We start from the raw sequence: 22,496 nt of genomic DNA on the forward strand, positions 1-22,496 counted from the left end.
GATGGGTGAGATATTTTTTTTTTTAATTCAGGCTGTAACAAAACAAAATATAGAATAAGTTAGGGGTATGAATACTTTCTGAAGGCACCGTAGTTCACATCTGCTAATGCATCCTCTATGTCCAAATCAAAACTGCTATCAATAGAAATGCATGTGGCTCGTATATTACCTTTATTATATCCTCTGTCCTCAAAGCTTTTACAGTAAAATACCCAAGACGTACCAAACCTGGTGTTCTGAAACATTGTACGATTACTTCCATTTAGTTCTCTAGGATGTTTGCCTTCTGTGCCCAGTAGGTGGCAGTATGTTACAACTGCTCTGTGTTCCTGAATGTGCAACCCTCGGCCAAACTGCCCTGTTTTCCAACACAATGATAAACAGTCCTCGCCAACGACTGATGAGTTATTCAAAGAAAACCCCATTCTGACAAAAACAAGCACACAATGTAACTTCCATTCTTCCATCCACCACAGCTCCAAAGCGTTTTGAAATTGACACATTTTAAGGTCTTTCAGCTTATTCTGCACCCATACATTAGCTTCAGATAAAAGCATTTTCTAAATGGCTTGTATTATTATTATTATTATTATAAATTAATGTTAAACAAGCGCAAGTGGTAATTTACACAATATTAATATTACTGAGCTGTTGTTAATACTATATTTGTTCCAGTGTTCTGTATTGAAAAATCAGGGTAAATGAAAAACAGTGCTGTCACTCGTCGCACTATATGAGCATTAATTCAAAGTCGTGCTCTATTACATTTTTTGGGCATCTGTAAACTGCTTTCTACAAATTGCAAATCCAATCCGACAAAACCAAAAGAGCAAGCTGTGTTTTTCTTCTGCACGTTGTCTGTCCCATTGCCGAATATCTGCCCACAGATTTTCAGGGACACGCACATGCCTCGAATCAGGCCCTGTTAATGCTCATTAGCATCTTAGATGGGGATGGTATAGAGGCTTTCTGACGGTCATGGGTCTGTGCAACTTCCATATCAGCAACCCCTCAATATTGTTCACCGGCCGGCCACGCACTCTGGGGACTGGGTAGATGGGGACAAGAATTGTCACGCCCTGGCCTTAGTTATCTTTGTTTTCTTTATTATTTTAGGTCAGGGTGTTACATGGGGGATGTTTGTGTGTTTTTGTCTCGTATAGGATGTTTGTATTGTATAGTTTTTTTTTGTAGATTTCATGGGGTTGTGTTCAGTGTAGGTGTTTATGTATGTCTATGGTTGCCTGGATTGGTTCTCAATTAGAGACAGCTGTCATTAGTTGTCTCTGATTGAGAGCCAGATTTAGGCAGCCATAGGCATTAGGTAGGTTGTGGGTAATTGTCTATGTCTTGACGTTAGTTGCTTGTGTCTGCACTTTCGTTTTGTAGCTTCACGGTCGTTTGTTGTTTTTGTCTAGTTTGTATTAGTGTTCGTTTTCATCTTCAAATAAAATATGTATTTATATCACGCTGCGCCTTGGTCCTCTCTTTCACTGAAAGACGATCGTGACAAGAATCAACATGTTGAATTGTGTAAATGGTTGCGTCAATCAAATCTGGTATCAGGATAACATGTGATTCAGAGTCACCGAATATACTTTAAGTATTTTTATTTAACACAAGCGATAAATGGCAAATGCATTTTTCGTATATACTGGTTCACTGTATCACCACGCAGGGTAAAGCAGAGAACTGACTGAAATAGTACAGACATCTTCTTTTATACTGTGACAGAGGTAGTTCCAACTTTAGAGTTGGCCTGTCACAGTAGAGGCTTAGCGTGGTTTAAACTTGTTAGCCTATCGGTGGTGCCCAGGCTGGCCCCAGCCTCACAGCACACAGGATCCAGATATCCGGAAGTGTTTGTTGTGAAGATTGAGCTGAGTTGTCGGTGGCTACACATTCCTCAGTTCCTGTTTTCTGGTTATTCAGCAAAACATGCAGTCACACTATGTTTTGTGATTAACATGTCCTATTTCTATAAGGCATATATTTTTGTTAATAAGAGAACAAAACCATCCTTCACAATTGGAAAAGGCCACCACTCAAGGTGGTCCCTGAACACACTGCTGGGACAGCAGGCGCTGCTTGGCTACTAGCAGTTTTTCAGGGTGTTTTAGCTTTAGAAGTTAAACTTGTGAAAGTGAAACGTAAGACTCCAGAGGACTCCCAATCGTGTGCAACTGCAGCCCGCAATTCGGGGCGTTTATGCATGTGGGGAATCCTGCACCGTTTCTTCCTCTTTTGGAAAGTCCCTGAAATGTAGACAGCCTCCTTTTCATAAGACAAGGATAGATTGTTTCATTTTTACTCTGGTTGTTTTCCTAAACGGAGAGACATACCGTCCATCTGGATAATTTGCAGGTAAGTTGGTCAAGGACCTGATTCCCTTCTGTGTGTTAATTTCGCAGTGTGCTGTTAAACATATAGTTAGCTGACATTGAAAGAACAATCCTTGATTCGTTTTTCAGTCAAATGGTAGCCCGCCTTTGTTTTGCTATAAAGCTGAAGGACGGGGCTGAAGAATGTACATTCTTAGATAAAGCTATGGAGGGTAGACCATGCGATAAAAGTTATATTAAAATAGTGCTTTGAAACTATAAATTGATATTGTTTGCAAACATTGAAACAACTTTATGGGTTATGATGGATTAAGACAGCTGTCCTGAGCTCATGAGGCATTTCTAAGTTATATGATTTTAGAATAAGTGGGTATGTTGAACTGTCCATTGAACAGCTTTAAATAATATAAAAATACACCTTTAACCATTTAGCAGCTTTGATTTAATTAGCAAGGCCACATGACAAGCTTGAAGTTGGTTCCAGCTTTTACTTTCGGGTCTATCTTTTACTTTCAAGTACAATCTGTTCTACTTTCGTTTCCAGCTTGTACAATCTGGAACTGAAAGTAAAAGCTGGAACAAACCTCAAGCTTGCCATGAGGCCTTGCTAATTAAATAGGTGTACAGAGTGGAGGGTGAGTGACATTTTCCAACCTACTCAGGAGTATGATGGCTCCTAACCACACATAATGTGAAAAAATATATTTGTTTAACATTTTGAAACAATGTCACACCAACATCTTAAGTCTGGTTCTGCTGTCGCCTTTCCTGGCCATGTGGCTTGACCATACAGGAAAGCCTTTGCCCTGGTTGTATAACTAGGGCAGAGGCTGTCCTGTATGGTCAAGCCACATGGCCAGGAAAGGTATCAGCAGAACCAGACTTAGGATTTTGATGTTTTTCTTTTAACCTTGCACATTATTTATTTATGTCTTTCCTATCAGGAGTCTTTCCTACCAAACCTCCTGGGTGTCATCATGAGTGTGGTAACATCCAGTCTATCAGGTGTTCAGGAGAAGAAGCTGCTTTCTCTGTTCGGCCATGTCAGACTCAGTCTGCTCTACAAAGCCAGTGTCCAAGGCTACACGGCAGCTGCCTTTCACGCACGCTGCAACAGCCAGGGACCCACTGTAGTCGCTGCCTACAACAAGGCTGGCTTCCTGTTCGGAGCCTACACCAGCAAAGACTACACTCAGAATGGACAGCCTATTAATGACGACAAAGCCTTCCTCTACAGCAGGGGTGTCAAAGTCAAATGGACGGAGGGCCAAATAAAAAATTTAGCTACAAGCCGAGGGCCGGACTGTTCGAATGTTCATTGAAAATTTTTTAAATGACGCATATAGTCTAGTGAACCTAATTGAACCTACTGAAAACCTAACAAATATATTCCAATATGATCAGATAAATAAAGCAATATTTTCTTATGGCTCTGTCAGTAATCTTTAATTTTCAACAGACACAAAAGACAAATTTCCTTTATATAAAAATCCCCATAACATGAACATTAAATGAAAGAAACCGGTATTTCAAGGCACCATCAGTAGCCTATATTTTCTATTTTAGCAAAAGTGGGCTAAATTTACTTCAAAGAAAAAAAACAATAATAGCAATTTTCTATCATCACTCAACTGAAATATTTTTAAAAATATAATTGGATTGAAATACAATAAAATAAAGTGCAAAAATCTATTAATCAAAAACAACACTTTGTTTAAGGAGAAGTAACATGCAGTGAAAACAAATATTAAACTTTAACTTTTTAAACTTGAACTGAGTAAAAACTCTAAATATGTGATTGCACAGTAATGTTCACTTGTTTGAGGTTGAGGGTGATACTTGGTGGTGTCCCATCTTTTCCACAAGTTCATCAATGTTCGGGGTAAGGCTCTGAGCTGAGGAAATCCTCAGAATTGAGTGGAGGTGTTCAGCAGTAAGTCGACTTCTGTGTGATGTTTTGTTCAGGTTCATCAAAGAAAACAGTTGTTCACCACAGGTATGTGCTGCCAAACATAGACAACGTTTGAGCAGCCTGGATGCGCAGCTGGGGCATTGTGTCGGGGAGGAAACGGGCGAACTCCGCAGCACCCACTGCCGCATATTTTGCCCTCAGTGCATCATTGCATTGGAGGTCAATCAACTCCATTTGGAGGTTTGGTGCGTGGGAGCTTTCCACGTCAACAGCAAATGGGTTACCGAGCAGTTCCAACCTGCTTTTTTGTGCTTCAAAGTCAGCAAATCGGCGTCGAAAGTCAGCGGCAAGCATACCTATTTTATCAGCCAACTGTGCGCTCGGGAACGCACTGGTAGAGAGCTTCTCTTTCATGGTCTGGCAGCTGGGAAAGTGGCTCAAATTTTCTTTCCGCATCTGCGTCTCCCACAGAGTCAGTTTGGTTTTAAATGCCTTCACTGTACTGTACATATCAGAGATGACATGATCCCGACCCTGCAGCTGCAAGTTCATTGCATTCAGATGACTCGTAATGTCACACAGACATCGGTGCGTCACCGTTGCATTGTGGGAAATGTAGTATTGGTGCGTGTAAAAGATCTGCGGGCTGCCGGCTTGCTGCGGTCTGCGGGCCGGTTCTAATAATAAATCAAGATCATCCCAGGGGCCGTAAAAAACCTTCTCGCGGGCCGGATGTGGCCCGCGGGCCTTGACTCTGACATATATGCTCTACAGCATCAATGACGAAATAAAAAATCCACTGCGTGTGTCTAGTGCCAATGGCCAGTATGGTTTCACAGATGAAAACACTGGCCCGAATTTTGGTGCCTTGGTTTTTCTGTTCAATGACACCGCTACAGTCCAATATAACGCAGGGAACAGCTACAACTTTGATGCAGCACATATGCATGGTGACGACCTGCAGCTGACTGAATGTGAGGTGTACAGAGTGGAGGGTGAGTGACATTTACATACCTACTTAGGAGTATGGCGGCTCCTAACCGCAGAAGATATTTCAGTGCACAATCTTGTTTTACATTTTGAAACAATGTCACACCTACATGTCTACGGTTGTTGTAATAACAAACATTATATGTTTTAAAGGTGCTACACATTCCATTTTTATTTTTGCATTGTAATTTAAAAGAAAATCCATAATATAGTAATAGTGGAATTATAGTGCTTCACAGTATTACTTACCCACCAGTGTTGTGATTGGCTGTGATATTCTCCTATTGATTTCTCTCACCGGAGCGGCATCTGTTGTCAAAATGGGAAGGCTGTTCTGACTTTGTGACTGTATTATCTAGTGGAAACCGCTCTAACATTTCCTGGTTGCTAAAATTCTACACTGTTCGCTCCATTTCACTTTATGAGAGAAATCAAGCACTGAATAGTGTAGGGAATATTGTACCATCTAAATCACTGTGAAATATCTTTTTAATAACAACAAATATAGTTTTTACAGAAGTTTAAACCTGGTGGACCAAAACCGAAGGTTAAAGGCTCAAGCGCCAGTCTCCGCCATGTTACGGGAAATGGGATGCGGAGAAGGGGGAGATTTGTTTTGAATGAAGCCTAGTGCTGTTGCAATTCACCTAGCACTAGACTGCATTAAAAACAAATCTCTTTGTGAAACACTATCATTCCACTATTACTGCAGATATAGTCTGGACATTTTCTGAAATTACTATGCCCAAAAAATGTAAATAATCCTACCTTTGTAAAAGATCATTCAAACTAATTTCTCCCCATTCAGACTTGGGAGGTTGTTTGACAAAGCCTTGGAGAAACATGCAGTGGACCTCTGAGTATGTAATGCTGACTTTAAGCATAACTGTAAACACACACACACACACACACATTACATTGTGCTTAACTATCCCTGCACCTTTCCGACTTTCCAGGAGGAAACGGCAGTTGAAGGAGAAAATCAAGAACTATAAGCCTGATGTCAAGTCAGTGAGTCAGGCCCGGGTTCTCCTCGTGGGTCCTGTTGGGGCTGGCAAGTCCAGCTTCTTCAACTCTGTCAACTCTATCTTCAGAGGAAACATGACCAGTCAGGCCATCTGTGGCAGCGCAGGCACAAGCCTGACCACCCAGGTAAAATGTGTGTGTGTGTGTGTGTGTGTGTGTGTGTGTGTGCATGGGTGGGTGGGTGCTTTCTTATGTCAGTTTGACCAGATACCACATCTAATGTGTGTGTTGATTGTGTATTTGTGTGTTGATTTTGTATGTGTGTGTTGGTCCCGTGCCATTGGCGTGTATTAATGGATGCCAAGGGAAGCCAGGCTTCCCCAAAAAATTGACCAAGGAAAAAAATACAAAAATACTGTATCTTTCATCTCTCTGTGTTTAAAACATTTCCTTCACTTCGCAAGAGGCCGAATGTTTTTCACCAGAGAAAGCATCAGAGCTAGCTAAAATTGTCCCTTTCCTATATTAGCCAGGGGTGAATATAGGGATTTGGACTTGTGGTTTTACATCATTCTCTGTACTGGCCAATGATTATAACGGTGATTCTAATCCAACCATAAATTCAGACATTGTGTCCCTGGCCTGAGAGGATGGAAGTTCAATATGTACCTAAATGTAGTAGTAGGCTAATGATGTTAACTAGCTGGCCTGGCACATCGTTGCCCATGAAAGGAAGTTAGGCTAGGTAGCAAGCATTTTAGCCAGGTAGCCTAGTACAACAAAAAACAAAGTGTGTACTGTATGATAGAGTCATAGACCGTTTAGGTAACATGAAAAAGGAGGATGGTATTGGCGTTTCTACAAGTAGGGTAAGTCAAATCACTAGGCTACGATGGACATCCACATCATATTTAGCTTATGTTGATTGGACTAAATCATTTTTTGTTATCTTTTAGTTGTCACTGTGTTAGACTAAACATAGGTGATTAGATTGTTAAAATGTTGAAGTTAAAATGGTGCTGGAATAGTGGAGGCAGCGCCTGTTTTCTTTGCGACTTGCAGTAACTCTGTTGTTCTAAATCAATAGTTGTTTAGTACTCCAAAAATGTCAGAAATGTTAACTTGATTGACCATGCTGTAGGTCATGTAACTGTTTGTTACATGCAATATGTTTTGAGGACTGCTCCGGTTTTGTGATGAAACGAAGGTGTGGTTGAATTTATTCAGCCACTGTGTCTTCTTATTGTCTCGGCCTTAGGCATATATCACGGTCACAAGGCGTATGAACTAACAGGTTATAGAACAAACAGCCTAATTATCACAACACATAGGTTGTAATATGGCTTTTTTTTCCCTGGCTTGGCTTCCCCAGGGATTTTACCCACGTGCCACTATTGCCAACCACCCACGTACGGTCTTATCTTTCCCTAGTTCCGTACCTTCACCATCAAGTCGGGGAAGAGTGGTGAGCCTATACCCCTGATCCTGTGTGACACTATGGGACTGGAGGAGGCGTCAGGAGCTGGCTTGGACATGGAGGACATAGTCAACATTTACAAAGGCCATGTTCAGGACCGTTACCAGGTATGCAGACTTGTCTGGAGGCACAACGCAAACTAGCAGTAGGAGGAGAGAATAAACCATTGATCAAATCTAACAAACAAAAAAAAAAAAAATCCATGTTTGTCATTTATAGTTTAATCCCATGACGCCCTTGAGTGAAGATGTACCTGGGTATCGTAAGCATGTCAGTCTGAAGGATCAGATCCACTGTGTAGTGTACGTGGTGGACGCCTGCAGAGTCTCTCTGATGTCTGCCAAAATTGTGGAGAAGTTTGCCACCATTCGCAAGAAGACCAATCAGATAGGTGAGCGAATGGTGGACGATATGTTTGGAAAAGGGACGAGTCAGTGTCAAATCAATGAACCTTCTTATAATTGACATATTTGTACATACTGTTATATTGTATATACTTATAAAGTGTGTCATAGAGCATTATGAAACTGTACGATAAAACAAAAAGGCACAAGAGGATGTGGATATCATTTACATTTACATTTAAGTCATTTAGCAGACGCTCTTATCCAGAGCGACTTACAAATTGGTGCATTCACCTTATGATATCCAGTGGAACAACCACTTTACATAGTGCATCTAACTCTTTTAAGGGGGGGGGGGGGGTGTTAGAAGGATTACTTTATCCTATCCTAGGTATTCCTTAAAGAGGTGGGGTTTCAGGTGTCTCCGGAAGGTGGTGATTGACTCCGCTGACCTGGCGTCGTGAGGGAGTTTGTTCCAATTGGGGTGCCAGAGCAGCGAACAGTTTTGACTGGGCTGAGCGGGAACTGTACTTCCTCAGAGGTAGGGAGGCGAGCAGGCCAGAGGTGGATGAACGCAGTGCCCTTGTTGGGGTGTAGGGCCTGATCAGAGCCTGAAGGTACGGAGGTGCCGTTCCCCTCACAGCTCCGTAGGCAAGCACCATGGTCTTGTAGCGGATGCGAGCTTCAACTGGAAGCCAGTGGAGAGAGCGGAGGAGCGGGGTGACGTGAGAGAACTTGGGAAGGTTGAACACCAGACGGGCTGCGGCGTTCTGGATGAGTTGTAGGGGTTTAATGGCACAGGCAGGGAGCCCAGCCAACAGCGAGTTGCAGTAATCCAGACGGGAGATGACAAGTGCCTGGATTGGACCTGCGCCGCTTCCTGTGTGAGGCAGGGTCTTACTCTGCGATGTTGTAGAGCATGAACCTACAGGAACGGGTCACCGCCTTGATGTTGTTGAGAACGACAGGGTGTTGTCCAGGATCACGCCAATGTTCTTACACTCTGGGAGGAGGACACAATGGAGTTGTCAACCGTGATGGCGAGATCAATGGAACGGGCAGTCCTTCCCGGGAGGAAGAGCAGCTCTGTCTTGCCGAGGTTCAGCTTGAGGTGGTGATCCGTCATCCACACTGATATGTCTGCCAGACATGCAGAGATGCGATTCGCCACCTGGTTATCAGAAGGGGGAAAGGAGAAGATTAATTGTGTGTCGTCTGCATAGCAATGATAGGAGAGACCATGTGAGGATATGACATAGCCAAGTGACTTGGTGTATAGCGAGATAGGAGAGGGCCTAGAACAGAGCCCTGAGGGACACCAGTGGTGAGAGCACGTGGTGCGGAGACAGATTCTCGCCACGCCACCTGGTAGGAGCGACCTGTCAGGTAGGACGCAATCCAAGCGTGGGCCGCAACGGAGATGCCCAACTCGGAGAGGGTGGAAGAGGAGTCTGATGGTTCACAGTGTCAAAGGCAGCCGATAGGTCTAGAAGGATGAGAGCAGAGGAGAGAGAGTTAGCTTTAGCAGTGCGGAGCGCCTCCGTGACACAGAGAAGAGCAGTCTCAGTTGAAGACTAGTCTTGAAACCTGACTGATTTGGATCAAGAAGGTCATTCTGAAGAGAGATAGCAGGAGAGCTGGCCAAGGACGGCACGTTCAAGAGTTTTGGAGAGAAAGAAAGAAGGGATACTGGTCTGTAGTTGTTGACATCGGAGGGATCGAGTGTAGGTTTTTTAAGAAGGGGTGCAACTCTCGCTCTCTTGAAGACAGAAGGGACGTAGCCGCGGTCAAGGATGAGTTGATGAGCGGGTGAGGTAAGGGAGAAGGTCTCGGAAATGGTCTGGAGAAGAGAGGAGGGGATAGGGTCAAGCGGGCAGGTTGTTGGGCGGCCGGCCGTCACAAGACGCGAGATTTCATCTGGAGAGAGGGGAGAAAGAGGTCAAAGCACAGGGTAGGGCAGTGTGAGCAGAACCAGCGGTGTCGTTTGACTTAGCAAACGAGGATCGGATGTCGTCGACCTTCTTTTCAAAATGGTTGACGAAGTCATCCGCAGAGAGGGAGGAATCATTTGCATGAATGTTGTATATTGTGATAAGGGGCATTGTGTGATTTATAGCTTTTTTTCTACAGTTTCATAATGCTCTATGAATATGAGGCGCTTTCAACTCCTGTTTCTAAAGAAATATGGAACACCTTATGAAGAAACACTTCATAAGAAGGTGTTCCAAGTGTGTATCCTATTTCAATGGGTAACTCTGTATGGAATACTCTCATACTTAAACATCCTGACATATTCATTTTCTTGTTCTGCATGTTTGTCCTAGGTATTCCCCAACTGGTGTTAATGACCAAAGTGGACGAGGCCTGCCCCCTAGTGTCAGAAGAGCTGCAGAATGTTTATACGAGCCATTACATACAAAGGAAGGTGAGCCGTTTGACTCATTTTATTTAATTGTCATTGCCAATCTTAAATCCTACCCTCCTTAATGTCTCTTACCCTCCTTAATGTCTCTTACGTCTTGAGCAGATGGTTATTTATGTATACAAAAGTAAGTGGTTAACCACACTGGATTTGGTGTGTGTGTGTGTGTCCGTCTTTCAGATCCAGGAGTTGAGTGCATCCCTGGGCATTCCTGTGTCCGGTATTCTGCCAGTGAAAAACTACAGCCAGGAGCTGGAGCTGAATCAGAACACTGATATCCTGCTACTCAGTGCTCTGGATCAGATGTTGAACTATGCTGACAGCTTCTTCGAAAACCAGCCTGAACAGGAAGAGCTCTAACCCTCTTCACAGTCCCACTGTCAAGTGTCAATACTCTGAAGACAAAAATGTTTTTTTGCAATCCCATATTATTTTGTAACTGTGCAAGATATCCATATTTATTTTGGTACATGTTATCATGCAAGTGGATATTATCATTATTTTTTGTGGATATTATAACACGTTGCTCATTCTTACTGCTATTTTAACTTAGACAATTTTTTTTGTGACCTTTTCACGTGACATGAAAAACACCTGGCCCTAATGTTCCTTTAACATCTTAATTCAGTTTGTGATAGAGCTTTGATGTGACAGTGCAAAGCAAATTCAAAGTCGCATTTGCCTTCTTTCAAGCAGTAGTAACGTACCTAAACAATGCATGCATGTACCAATGCAAACGGACTGTTCCCCAATTGAGTAAAGGGTTAAAGGGAACGGGGTGGGGCCTAGTGAATAATCTTCTGACAAAGCAACTCTACCTGTGTACTTTTCGAAGCGTTTGTATGCAAGTGCCCCAGAGCACAGTAAAGTTGCATCACTGTAATTTGAAAGCATTGTTTATGTAGAGAGTTTTACCGTAATATCGTATGTTATTAATTCTATTCTTGGTAACGCTTTAGGCTTGGGTGATGACACAGTGCACTGCATATTGTTGGTTGATTGACAAATTGAGTTGTTGTCCAGAGGACGAAATATTGCCTTTCTATGGCTCCTGTCACCATATTCACTGAACTAGGATAAGACGCAACATGACCAATTCATAGTGCCACAGTGTGTGCATTCAAAAACAATAAACATAAAACATGAGATAAACAGTGAGACAAAGAGAGGTGCGTTTTGAAGCCACCTGGTGGCATTGCGAAAAGGGCCGTGGTTACTATACTGCAATAGTTTGGAGTCCTTGGAGTTACTACTGTAAATTGGAAAGTAAACAAAAACACTGTACTGAAAGGACTTATTTGACACGTGTTGTCAAGTTGGTGTCTCCGCATTGTATGTAATTATGATATTTCACACATTCTAAAACCACAAATCATCTCTCACAGATGCATGTGCAAATATGTACACACACACAGGTAGTTTCACGTTTGTGGTCATTTGTTTTATATATAATGTTTCCTATATTGTTCAATACATTGATCCAATCTCATTTCCTGCTGTGCATTATTGAGATGTTACATGCTGTACGAATAATAAAGATGACAAATAAAAGTTTCCTCTGAGCTTGTTCAAATGAGAACAAATTACATTTGATGCTAATTTTGGACAGACTGATCTTACTAAGAATGCAATATTAGTACATTTCATGCATTTGGAAATAAGCATATATTTCCAATGTCTTTGAAATTCCAGACAAGAATGCAACATTATATGCCAGTGGTTCTTTTATGCACCAAATCCCACATACCAGCAGACTTTAGAAATTATAAGGATTCATGCATGAGGAGGCAGACACAGACCCTCCTTTATCTTGTGACCAAAGCTGGTTGGTACATTGAACCTATTGACTGCCACTCTGAAGGTTAAGTGAAAGGTAAACCAAACACTACCACTGCGTTTAAGCAAAGCGGACATAACTCACCGGCTATTAGATGACAGAGGGTCTGGTATCATGCAGTTACCTGCCTGTGAAAAACCCATTTGTCTCAAAGCCATTTATCACAAAGCAGTTGACCTTTTCTAGACCAGAAATGGGTCAATTAGGAGCGGCCATCTTTGAATGGGCATTTGTTGATTTACCTTGAAGATCTGGAATACAATGTTATTTGTAGAGATACATTAACATCTGTTGTTCTCTTTTGTGGATATAACACTTTACGTATGCCCACGTACACATGCACACACTTCCACAACAGCATTCCCACCAAAGTGAACTGTAAATGTATTTTAGGAAATGTCAACATCTGTTAGCTTACAGAAACTATCCAACTTCTCATGCCTCATACCATCACCCACTGGGCATTAACTGTGTTAATGAGAGTTCATTACCTTTTGTTGTCTAATAAACACTTTTGAAGTGACTTAAAGGCAAACCATCTGGCACCATGGCAGTCGAGCTATAGATTGCAATCCACGTTCACTGATTGGAATTATGAGAGGCTCTCTTTGGACCACTCTTTGTATCTAATCCTAACTGTGCAGGTCTTTTGCATACATCATACATTTATATCAGTAGGATATGTTTGTTACTTGAACGTATCTCATATGGGTCTCAAGTGAGCAATAGGCCCATATGAGCTGGAGTACTTACAGAATCTTCTGTAATTTTGGTAATTAACAGAAAATCTATGGCAATCTATGGTTACTTTGGTAATTTATACTTTAATAATGTTGAAAGGATATATTCACATATAGTATTTATTTTTTATATCATTATCCATGAGTTTCTAGTCGATAGACCATGTGGTTCCAGAGAAAATAGCCCAATTAGTGAAAACGCATGTAATATCAACTATGACATAATTTTCAATTTCAACTAATGACTTTCTCCACACTTGCCACCAGTTTGACTCCAAAACACTGAAAACAAATACATATTCCCTCATATTTAACACCAATGGTATCCACTAAGTTGATGGTTTATATTTAGGATAATGTTTAACAGCTTTGTCATTCTAATTTTATATTTTTAAATAATCTTATTGAATTATTTCAGATATTTCATGTGATAAGGCCACACAAAGAGTTAGCAAAATTCTGGTAGTTTACTCGTAAACTTTGAAAGTTTCCAGTTGTATACCCTCCCTTTGCAAACTTAACTTCATTAAAGTTGCCCCCAAAACAGCATAAACTCCTAGTGTGTTACATCCAGTTTTTGTGCAGATTCCAGGCACACATATTTTTTGCCCATTTCAAAAATACTTTCTCATAATGACTCATGACATAGCATTCCTGTGTACAGCCAAACATGTATTACCCTCGAAAAAGTAATTAGACCTTGTAATTTCATCAATTCAAATGTTAACAGACAAAGCTGGAGTTGACAAAGGAGACATGGGAATTTATCATAGCCAAAGTTCTAAATCCCAATTTTGGTCCAAGACAACAGTGTGTAGCTGTCTAGTCTAGAGGCGTTCTAGAGAAAGAGAGAGAATGCCTCAGGTATGACGCTGAAGAAGGCCATGGCTCATTGGAGTTAAAAGGAAAAAAAGGAGATTGTTGGGTATTCATGTTCAACAAATGATTCAAAGTTATCATTCGCGGTGCCGTTTATCTCATTTTCCCTATGCTATCAAAACCGATAACTGAATTTGACAGAAGAAAGTACAAAACAGTTTATGCAAAAATGCACATAATTATATTAAGTCACATGTCATAAGGCGACATCAACTGGGATGATTAATGCCATGTGGTATGTTACAAACAAAACAAACATAGAGAGAGCTGATTGGTGTTACAGTGTTACATGTATGGTGGCAGGGAAAATACCGGGTTTGAGGTTAAACTATAGAGTTAGGGCCCACCATGGAAACACAAACACCCCTAACACGCTCCACTAATTCATCAATAGCACAGTAGTAAGTGAACACACACACAGACAATGAAATCCATAAGCTACAGGACTGTAACAACCTTAGCCTACTCACAGCATGTTATGTAAAATGTATGTTTTGCTCTGATGTCAAAAAAAGGTCACATCTGATCAGGAACTATCTGTTTCCTGGTTCTCCTCAGGTCATTGTTACAATAACAGTTGTGGCTAATATGCAGAGGCGTGGTGTGTAGTGGTAGGCCTATAGCAGGGGTGTCAAATTCATTCCATGGAGGGCCTAGTGTCTGCAGGTTTTTGTTTTTTCCTTTCAATTAAGTCCTAGACAACCAGGTACGGGAAGGTCCTTACAAATTAGGGACCTTCATTCGTAAATCAAGTACAAGGGAGGAGCGAAAACTCGCACACACTCGGCCCTCCATGGAATTAGTTTAACACCTGTGGCATATATGAAGCAACCTTTAACATTTCTAAGTATGAACATGTACGTGGAACTCTGGGATCAAGCCTAATTTTTACACAATTCCCCTCCCCCAACACGTTAAAACAATTATAATCTATATGAAACATAAACTATGATATATTAACTTGTTCAGAACACAAGGGCCGCACCAAAGAGTTAACAAAAATGCTTTCAACTTTCAGAGTTTCTGACGAAGGCTCTGACAAAGGCCTTGCGGCCGATACGTAAAGCTTAATAAAGAGCAGTGATACTAGCAAGAGCAGTGTGCGGGTTTCTTCTTTATTCTAATGTTATTCAATTGTTACCATGCACTTGCAACAAAGATAGCGCAGATGTGCGAGTGCCTTTTGAATTTTGTACCTTCAGAGTTTCCTAACATGCAATAAACAAAACCTGAATACACATTTCATGGCTCTGCATTGATTTGTTTCTCTGAAGAAAGCTAACTATTTCTTCAAACAATTTCCTATTTCTTCTCTTAGTTTAGTCAATGCTGTTCAATGGGGTAGTTTTAAATAGAGACAAGATATTCAAGTTACATAAAAGTGCAATAATACTAATTTAGATCAATTGTAACAGATATCCTTTGGGTTATATTTGCGTGGAACAAATAATCTAAAAGGGAGAAAAAAGAGAGTGAAGAGAGATAGGAGCGAGAGAAGATAGAAAAATAGAGAGATGAGAGAGCATGCTAGTACCTCAGACAGACTGAACAAACACATGACTGACTCCAGTCGTTACTTGTTTCCTGCCTCAGGGCGTTGGACTGCCCCTGCCTGTAAAACACTCAGCCTGACCATCTTATCTCATCTTAACCCATCAGCTTTTCCCCTCCCCTTTACAGAAAGATATTAGGTACTAGGAAATACAGTAGTTTCCTTTTCTCAGCTTCTGTCTCCACTGATAGACCACTTACAGACTATCTATGACTGTTTTTGGGGCGTTATAATCCTAATGTTACATCAACCAAATCAGAACTGTCAGTTAATGTCCTGGGAATGTTATTGGTGTGCTGGGTATAGGGTTGTGCATCGGATATACAATGCATTAAAACAACAAAACGTAAAAGGCGCCCGGGTCTCCATGACCAACCCTTTAGATGTTGCGTTTTTATGTTTGCTCAGTGTAATAGCATCTATAGGGGTGGAAGTAGCGCATTAACTCTTTTTAATCAAGTTTCCCCCCCCACAAAGACTGAGTTTAGTCTGCTGAGGAGGCCTTGGTCACTTGGTCCACTGCCATTTGGCTCAATTCCCCTCAGCTTCCAACCAGAAGCAAATAGTTGGCCCACTTTTTTGTCTATGAATTCCAGGGAATAGGAAGTTGGGTAGCCTGCATCTGTAAGCAGTGGCTCAGGGACTCGGGAGAACACTAATGAGGGCTGGTGCTCGTTTGGGGGAAGCATTTGGAGGCTGAACCTACCCACCGCCTCACATCAACATTCAAAATGTTGAATTTCTTAAAAAAATAGATGAGTTGTAGGTCTCCCTTGTCAATGCTTGGGGAGAATGATGGGGCTAAACTTTTCAAGAAAGACCATCATATAAACCAAACACAATCAATTCTATGTAGTTATGCGGTGTACTGTGTGGTGATTGACCACTGTTTCATTCAGTGTGTGTCGTGTGCCATCGGTTCCTATCTCTGCTTGATTTATCATTGTTTCCAAACCAACAACATCTTTTCTGGAAACAGATGTTTGGCAGTGCCGCGTGTTCCATGCAATTTCACGTATCTGGCTTCTTTTCATAGCCTTCCAGTGACTCACTTGTCCTTGGCGGCCTTGCCAACATGGCTGTCCGACTGACTGACTCCATTTCAGAGTGCTATCAGGAAATAATATGTTCATCATGGATGTGATAGCACAAGTGTGCTTTGTGTGTGAACATTAATGCCACAATCATTCATTCATTTTTCAGCAAAACTGCAGCCACTTTTTTGCCATAAAGCTGAGGGATGGAGAAATATAACCACAGCTGGTAACATCAGTGCCTTAAGCAGTATTTCTGCAGTACCAGACCCAATGGAATTTCAGGATGTAAGACAAGTAGGCTAGCCAGACAACTTTGAATTAACATTTGAGTTTCTAGGTCCTGAATAATAATGAATATAGAATAAAAATCGTGCTCTATTCAACTTCATCTTTGTGAACTATGAAATATAGAGTAATGTCAGAGCTTTCTGTCTGATTTGCTAATATTAGCCGACTTACTCATTGATTCTACTATGTGAAAGAAATGAATGACTAAAGCCTACATCATTTGTAACACCATTAGCAAGTTCATTCTCTGACTAAAAAGTAGCAAAAGATTTTGAAAGTTAACATTTCTTAGAAATGTCTGCCATTGGAAGGTCAAAGTACTGATATACACTGAGTATACAAAACATTTAGAACACCTGCTCTTTCCATGACAGACTGATCAGGTGAATCCAGGTGAAAGCAATGATCCCATATTGATGTCACTTGTTAAATCCACTTCAAATCAGTGTAGATGAAGGGGAGGAGACAGGATTGTGTATGTGTGCCATTCAGAGGGTGAATGTGCAAGTCAAAAGATTTCAGTGCCTTTGAATGGGGTATGGTAGTAGGTTCCAGGCACACCGGTTTGTGTCAAGAACTGCAACACTGCTGGGTTTCTCTCTCAACAGTTTCCTGTGTGTATCAAGATTGGTCCACCACCCAAAGGACATCCAGCCAACTTGACACAACTGTGGAAAGCATTGTAGTCACATGGGCCAGCATCCCTGTGGAACACTTTCCACACCTTGTAGAGTCCATGCCCCGACAAATTGAGGCTGTTCTGAAATTGACACTAGACCCTAGTTAATGCATGGAGTTTCATATCTATAACATTTTAGGTCTAGCAGGCTGTCCCAACACATAATGACATGAAAACATCTAATAGTGTAAAGGCCTCTTAGGTTGACACTACATGGTTGTATTTTATATCCATTTGAAGAGAAGTTCTTCATTTTCTTTGATAAGATTACAGACATTCTCAGGGGACACCATTTCAATTTCACCCCAAGTTTGGGAACCACTGGTATAGGCACTATACTTTATTATCTTCTTTCAAAGTATACTTTTCTGCTCAGTCACACCAGGGTTGTGTTTATTAGAGAACACAATTGGAAAAATGATTTCATATTATGCATCGGAAAATGAAGTCTTGGTAGTGCTTCTCTTTTTCCCCCCCCCATTTGGTGTCTAACGTACACTGCCCAGTAGTAAATCAACTAGACTGTCAGCAGTTTCAAATAGTGTCACAAAGCTCTTCATCTAAAAGCTTCAAGTTACCTTTGATGGCCTACATTTTTGACACAGTGTAACACTATCTACTGTACATAAAGACAACCAGGAGCTACAGGGAAGCAGAACGCACTATACTGCCCTATCAAGCAAAAAGGCAGTAACTGATCATTTGGTCAAAAATGAGTTATTTAATGTATCAAATATAACTACATCCTTAATCACGTGGACAAGTATCCTGCCTCTATTGTATTGTGTTTTGGAGAAAATGGGGGTCATGTTAGCAATAACTGCATCAAGTTAATGTGAAACCAAGGTAAATAAAAGCAATTTTTCTCAATTCCACACTATGAGCAGTTACTGCCTTTTCATGGTAGGGCAGTATACACTTCCCAATTGGCAAGATTTTAGCTGAAACTGTTTCAATTCAAAACTTTCACCACAAAGAAAGATGAATTCCAAACCAGGATTATAGTGTATAAAAATGGAGGGAGCTTTTATTTTCATTTAAAATGGTATGCTAGGATTATCTGTTCAATATACACATTGGTAGAATGAAAAAGGTTGCTAGTAGAACGTTATATGCAATTTATAAACATTGGTCAGCATACAAACAAGATTGATCTACAAATGTAGCGCCATAAAAATGGCTCTGATTAAGAAAATGTAATACCTGGGTAAGAAAATATACTACAGCGCTAAAACAGAAAAATCAATATCAGCGTTGATGCCTTTGATTTAAAAAAAAAAAGTGTAACTGGAGATGAAGAACCATTGAGAACAAGTGAACAACATGGTTGTGTTCATTAAGGCATGCAACAGAAAAGAAAACTCCATATATTCCCTCCCTGTGTCTGTTTTCTACTGTTTGGTACCTAATGAACACGACCCTCTGTGCGTTAGGGAAGCAAGAGCTCAATGAATTACCTTTGACAAAGGATCTATAAAATTACCCTTGTCAAAACACCATCCATTACAGAGCTGTGACTTACGAGCTTTGCATAATAAAATAACGAATATGACATATGCGCAACCTGCACGCATGCATGAATGTGACCGATTTCTATGGAGGAGGACTCATTAAAGTTGAGAATGTTTTATTCAAGGATGAGGTATTAGTACATATTAGTACATTTTCACCCATTTAAGCAGAATAATGTGCTTGAAGTCACCAGAGAACAATCCCTTGGTGACTAGAAAGAGGTTGATCAACAGCTGTTGGATAATTGTGTAGACAGCTGGCTTATTGGACTTCAAACACAATTACGCCACCCATACACTCTTCATTAAAACAAAGGCACTGGACTGAGCATTCCATTATTGTCAAAGTCAATTCCAGTTGTATAGCTTGTGGGTAGAGAAAGTAATCATTTTGGAGCTATCCCCATAAGTAAAAGGCTTTTGAATGAGTGCTAAATTCAAAATAGTTCAATAGCGACAGGCCTTTTTTGTTAACACATTGGGATATAGATCTCAACCCCTAATCCAATATTTCTTTGGAGCAGTCTGCATTCACTGTAATGGTAAAATTTCCCCAAAACACACATGGGGAAAGACAAATGAATGCTCAAACATCCCCTGAAAACACATGGTAAAACAAAGATGTCAATAGAAACGAGAATAAACTATAAAGTGGCCAATTTCCAGGTTTGAAATAGTGGACAGATTACGGACTGATTTTGAACAAGGTCATTATGACCCATAAAATACAGCAAAAGTCCAACAGAACCTTGTTGACTTCTTCTCAAATATAGGGAAGATCTCAATTGCATAGGGGAGGGACCTCTGGCTTTCTCATCCAATGGGTTTCGAGAAGGAGATGAGAGAACGCAAGGACTATGCAATTGAGATATTCCCATAGTTCACATGAAACGCTACTAAAGGGATGACATGAAAAAGTTCAATGGAGCACCAATAGAATGAATGAAAATGTTCATACAGTCCAATTCTCCTCATTGAACTAGATAAGAGCTTTTCTTCCTTTTAGATCAAAGTGTGATTGATGATAATCAAATGTGTGGTCTATTTTAAATACAAATATACATACAAAAATATCCAGAAAAGTGTATTTACATTTTTTTCGTTTGAGTGTGTCCCAGTAGCCTTTTCTTCAATTCATGGATCTGTGATATGTTCAGGGGATAACAAACAGTATAAGGTCTCACACTGTCGTCTCACCCTGTTTATTGCTCGCCAGTCTCGTATAAAATCTCCTCCACGAATTCAGCGTCTTACTCGACCAAATCCAAAAGCCAGAGGTGATACCCACGATCAACGTCATCAGGTACTTGATCATGAAGACGGTAAAGTCTGGCGACATCTGCGGGTGATGGTGCCCGGGGCAGGGCACGGCGTAGTTTTTACACGTCCGACTCACCCAACTCTTCTCCCACTGTTCCCTGAATGCCTGCTCATAGAAGTAGCATGCGATGACAATGGTGGCGGGCACCGTGTAGAGCACGCTGAAGATGCCGATGCGCACCATGAGCTTCTCCAGTTTCTCCGTCTTGGTGCCGTCGTGCTTCATGATGGTTCGGATGCGGAAGAGCGACACGAAGCCTGCCAGAAGGAACGAGGTGCCCAGGGAGAGGTAGATGAAGAGCGGCGCCAGAACGAAGCCTCGGAGAGCGTCCACGCTGTTAATGCCCACGTAGCACACGCCGCTCAGAACGTCGCCGTCCACCTGCCCCACCGCCAAGATGGTGATGGTCTTGATGGCAGGTACCGCCCATGCCGCCAGGTGGAAGTACTGCGAGTTGGCTTCGATGGCCTCGTGACCCCACTTCATCCCGGCTGACAAGAACCACGTCAAGGCTAGGATGACCCACCAAATGGAGCTGGCCATGCTGAAAAAGTAAAGTATCATGAACAAAATGGTGCAACCCTCCTTTTTGGTGCCTTGGACGACCGTTTTGACGTCGCTGTCAAAGCGGTCGTTGCATACCACCTTGTCCCCCAACAAGAAGCCAGCGATGTAGGCTATTGACACCATAGTGTAGCAGCCTGATAGGAAAATGATGGGTCGCTCTGGGTAGCTGAACCTCTGCATGTCAACCAAGTAGGTCAACACCGTGAACAGAGTGGACGCGCAGCATAACACAGACCATATGCCAATCCATATCTTGGCGAATTTCAACTCATCCTCATCGAAGTACATCATGCCATGGGGTTTTGAGGGCTCACAAGGTGCACCACAATACTCCTCCCCAAGAAAACGGTAGTTCAAATAGGGGGGTACTTTCAATGCAACTGGGCATCTAAACTGTCCCTTTACAGTCCTATGCTGCCCATAAGGTGATTCTGTTACATCCGATGTAGGATTAATAGGAGCGCTTCTATCAGACACGTTTTGCCCGACGCACAACTCACCCGCTCCGTGAACAGGGAAAGATTCACAGGCGAGGCTGTCAGGCCATTGGAAGCCGAATTTATTCATCAGAGCCTCGCAGCCCTGCCTCGCTCTCTCGCAGAGCGAGCGGCACGGAGGCAGTGCTTGTTCCAGCACCGTACAAACGGGAGCATACATGGAACAGAGGAAAAACTTCAGGTCAGGAGAGCATTGAACTTTCACAAGCGGATAAAACTGGTGCACTTCAAGCCCCGCGTCCTCTTGGTTGGTGTGCCCTAATAAATTTGGCATGATAGTCTCGTTATAGGCAATATCCGTACAGAGAGGAATGGAAATAGGTTGGCAAAAGCCATGTTCAGGAACAGACATTCCACGCTCACCATACTGACCATCTGTTTGCGGTAAAAGTGCAAAAATAATCAGAACCAGCCAATGGGAAAACATCCTACAAACTTTGTCGTTCCCCATTCCAAATAAATTCCAACACGCCACTTTCCAACCGCGAGTAAACACGCAGACTCGAGACGACTGGATTATTTTCCAGGATAAAACAAAAGCATACACGACTGTACTGTTCCTATGACAGGCGACATACGTTACTTTATATGTTTGCCGAGGTGGTGGCTTCCAAAATTTAGCTCGGCTACTCACAAGAGATTTTCAATCCGTCTGTTATCAGTGTGTAGCCATTATCTGTCTCCAACTGTCTGTGTGACTGTTCGGTTTCTAGTCTCCCAATATTCACGGAGGGAGGAGCCTTGAAACAGATGATAGGTTACTTTTTAGGGATCCTCTCAATCTTCCAAGATGGTTCATATTTGGTCCCCAAAATTAGATATAGATTTTTTGTCTATTCTATTTTTTATCCTACTAAACCATGAATTTTAAAACATCATGCAATCTTCCTATTTTTGACTCAAAGTGGCTACCTGTGTAATAAAAACGGTATACAATTTGTATATGTTGCAGTAGAGGTGCTTGGTAAAAATCACCGGGGAACCTGTTCGTTTATATGCCTTGACACTGTGATATATATGCCTAAAGCCAAGACAATAAGAAGACACAGCGGCAGAATAAATTAAACCACACCTTTGTTTCATCACAAAACTGGAGAGCAGCAACCACAAAACATATTGCATATAACAAACAGTT

General features: G+C 41.6%; 2 protein-coding genes across 3 annotated transcripts; one reads left to right on the forward strand and one right to left on the reverse strand.

The window, feature by feature from the left end:
* The first annotated feature begins 1,866 nt into the window (after positions 1 to 1,866).
* Positions 1,867 to 11,819, forward strand: LOC111955263 (interferon-induced protein 44-like). Its single transcript, XM_070436082.1, has 9 exons — positions 1,867 to 2,364; positions 3,287 to 3,613; positions 5,039 to 5,249; positions 6,053 to 6,104; positions 6,201 to 6,396; positions 7,642 to 7,794; positions 7,907 to 8,078; positions 10,356 to 10,456; positions 10,634 to 11,819. The coding sequence occupies exons 2-9, from the start codon at positions 3,320 to 3,322 to the stop codon at positions 10,811 to 10,813; spliced, it is 1,359 nt and encodes a 452-aa protein (XP_070292183.1). The 5' UTR covers positions 1,867 to 2,364; positions 3,287 to 3,319; the 3' UTR covers positions 10,814 to 11,819.
* A 6,655-nt stretch (positions 11,820 to 18,474) lies between these two features.
* On the reverse strand, positions 18,475 to 22,083 carry LOC111955260 (frizzled-1). 2 transcript variants are annotated; one of them, XM_023975435.1, is made up of 2 exons: positions 21,996 to 22,083; positions 18,475 to 20,841 (listed from the first exon to the last, which is right to left on the reverse strand). In XM_023975435.1, exon 2 carries the CDS (start codon positions 20,838 to 20,840, stop codon positions 20,157 to 20,159), a length of 684 nt encoding a protein of 227 aa, XP_023831203.1. In that variant the 5' UTR covers position 20,841; positions 21,996 to 22,083; the 3' UTR covers positions 18,475 to 20,156. The 2 variants fall into 2 exon arrangements, with proteins under 2 accessions (XP_023831203.1, XP_023831202.1); XM_023975434.2 differs by having other exon boundaries at positions 18,475 to 22,075.
* Positions 22,084 to 22,496: the final 413 nt, after the last annotated feature.

Source organism: Salvelinus sp. IW2-2015, linkage group LG30 (assembly GCF_002910315.2).
Source record: "Salvelinus sp. IW2-2015 linkage group LG30, ASM291031v2, whole genome shotgun sequence".
NCBI lineage: Eukaryota > Metazoa > Chordata > Actinopteri > Salmoniformes > Salmonidae > Salvelinus > Salvelinus sp. IW2-2015.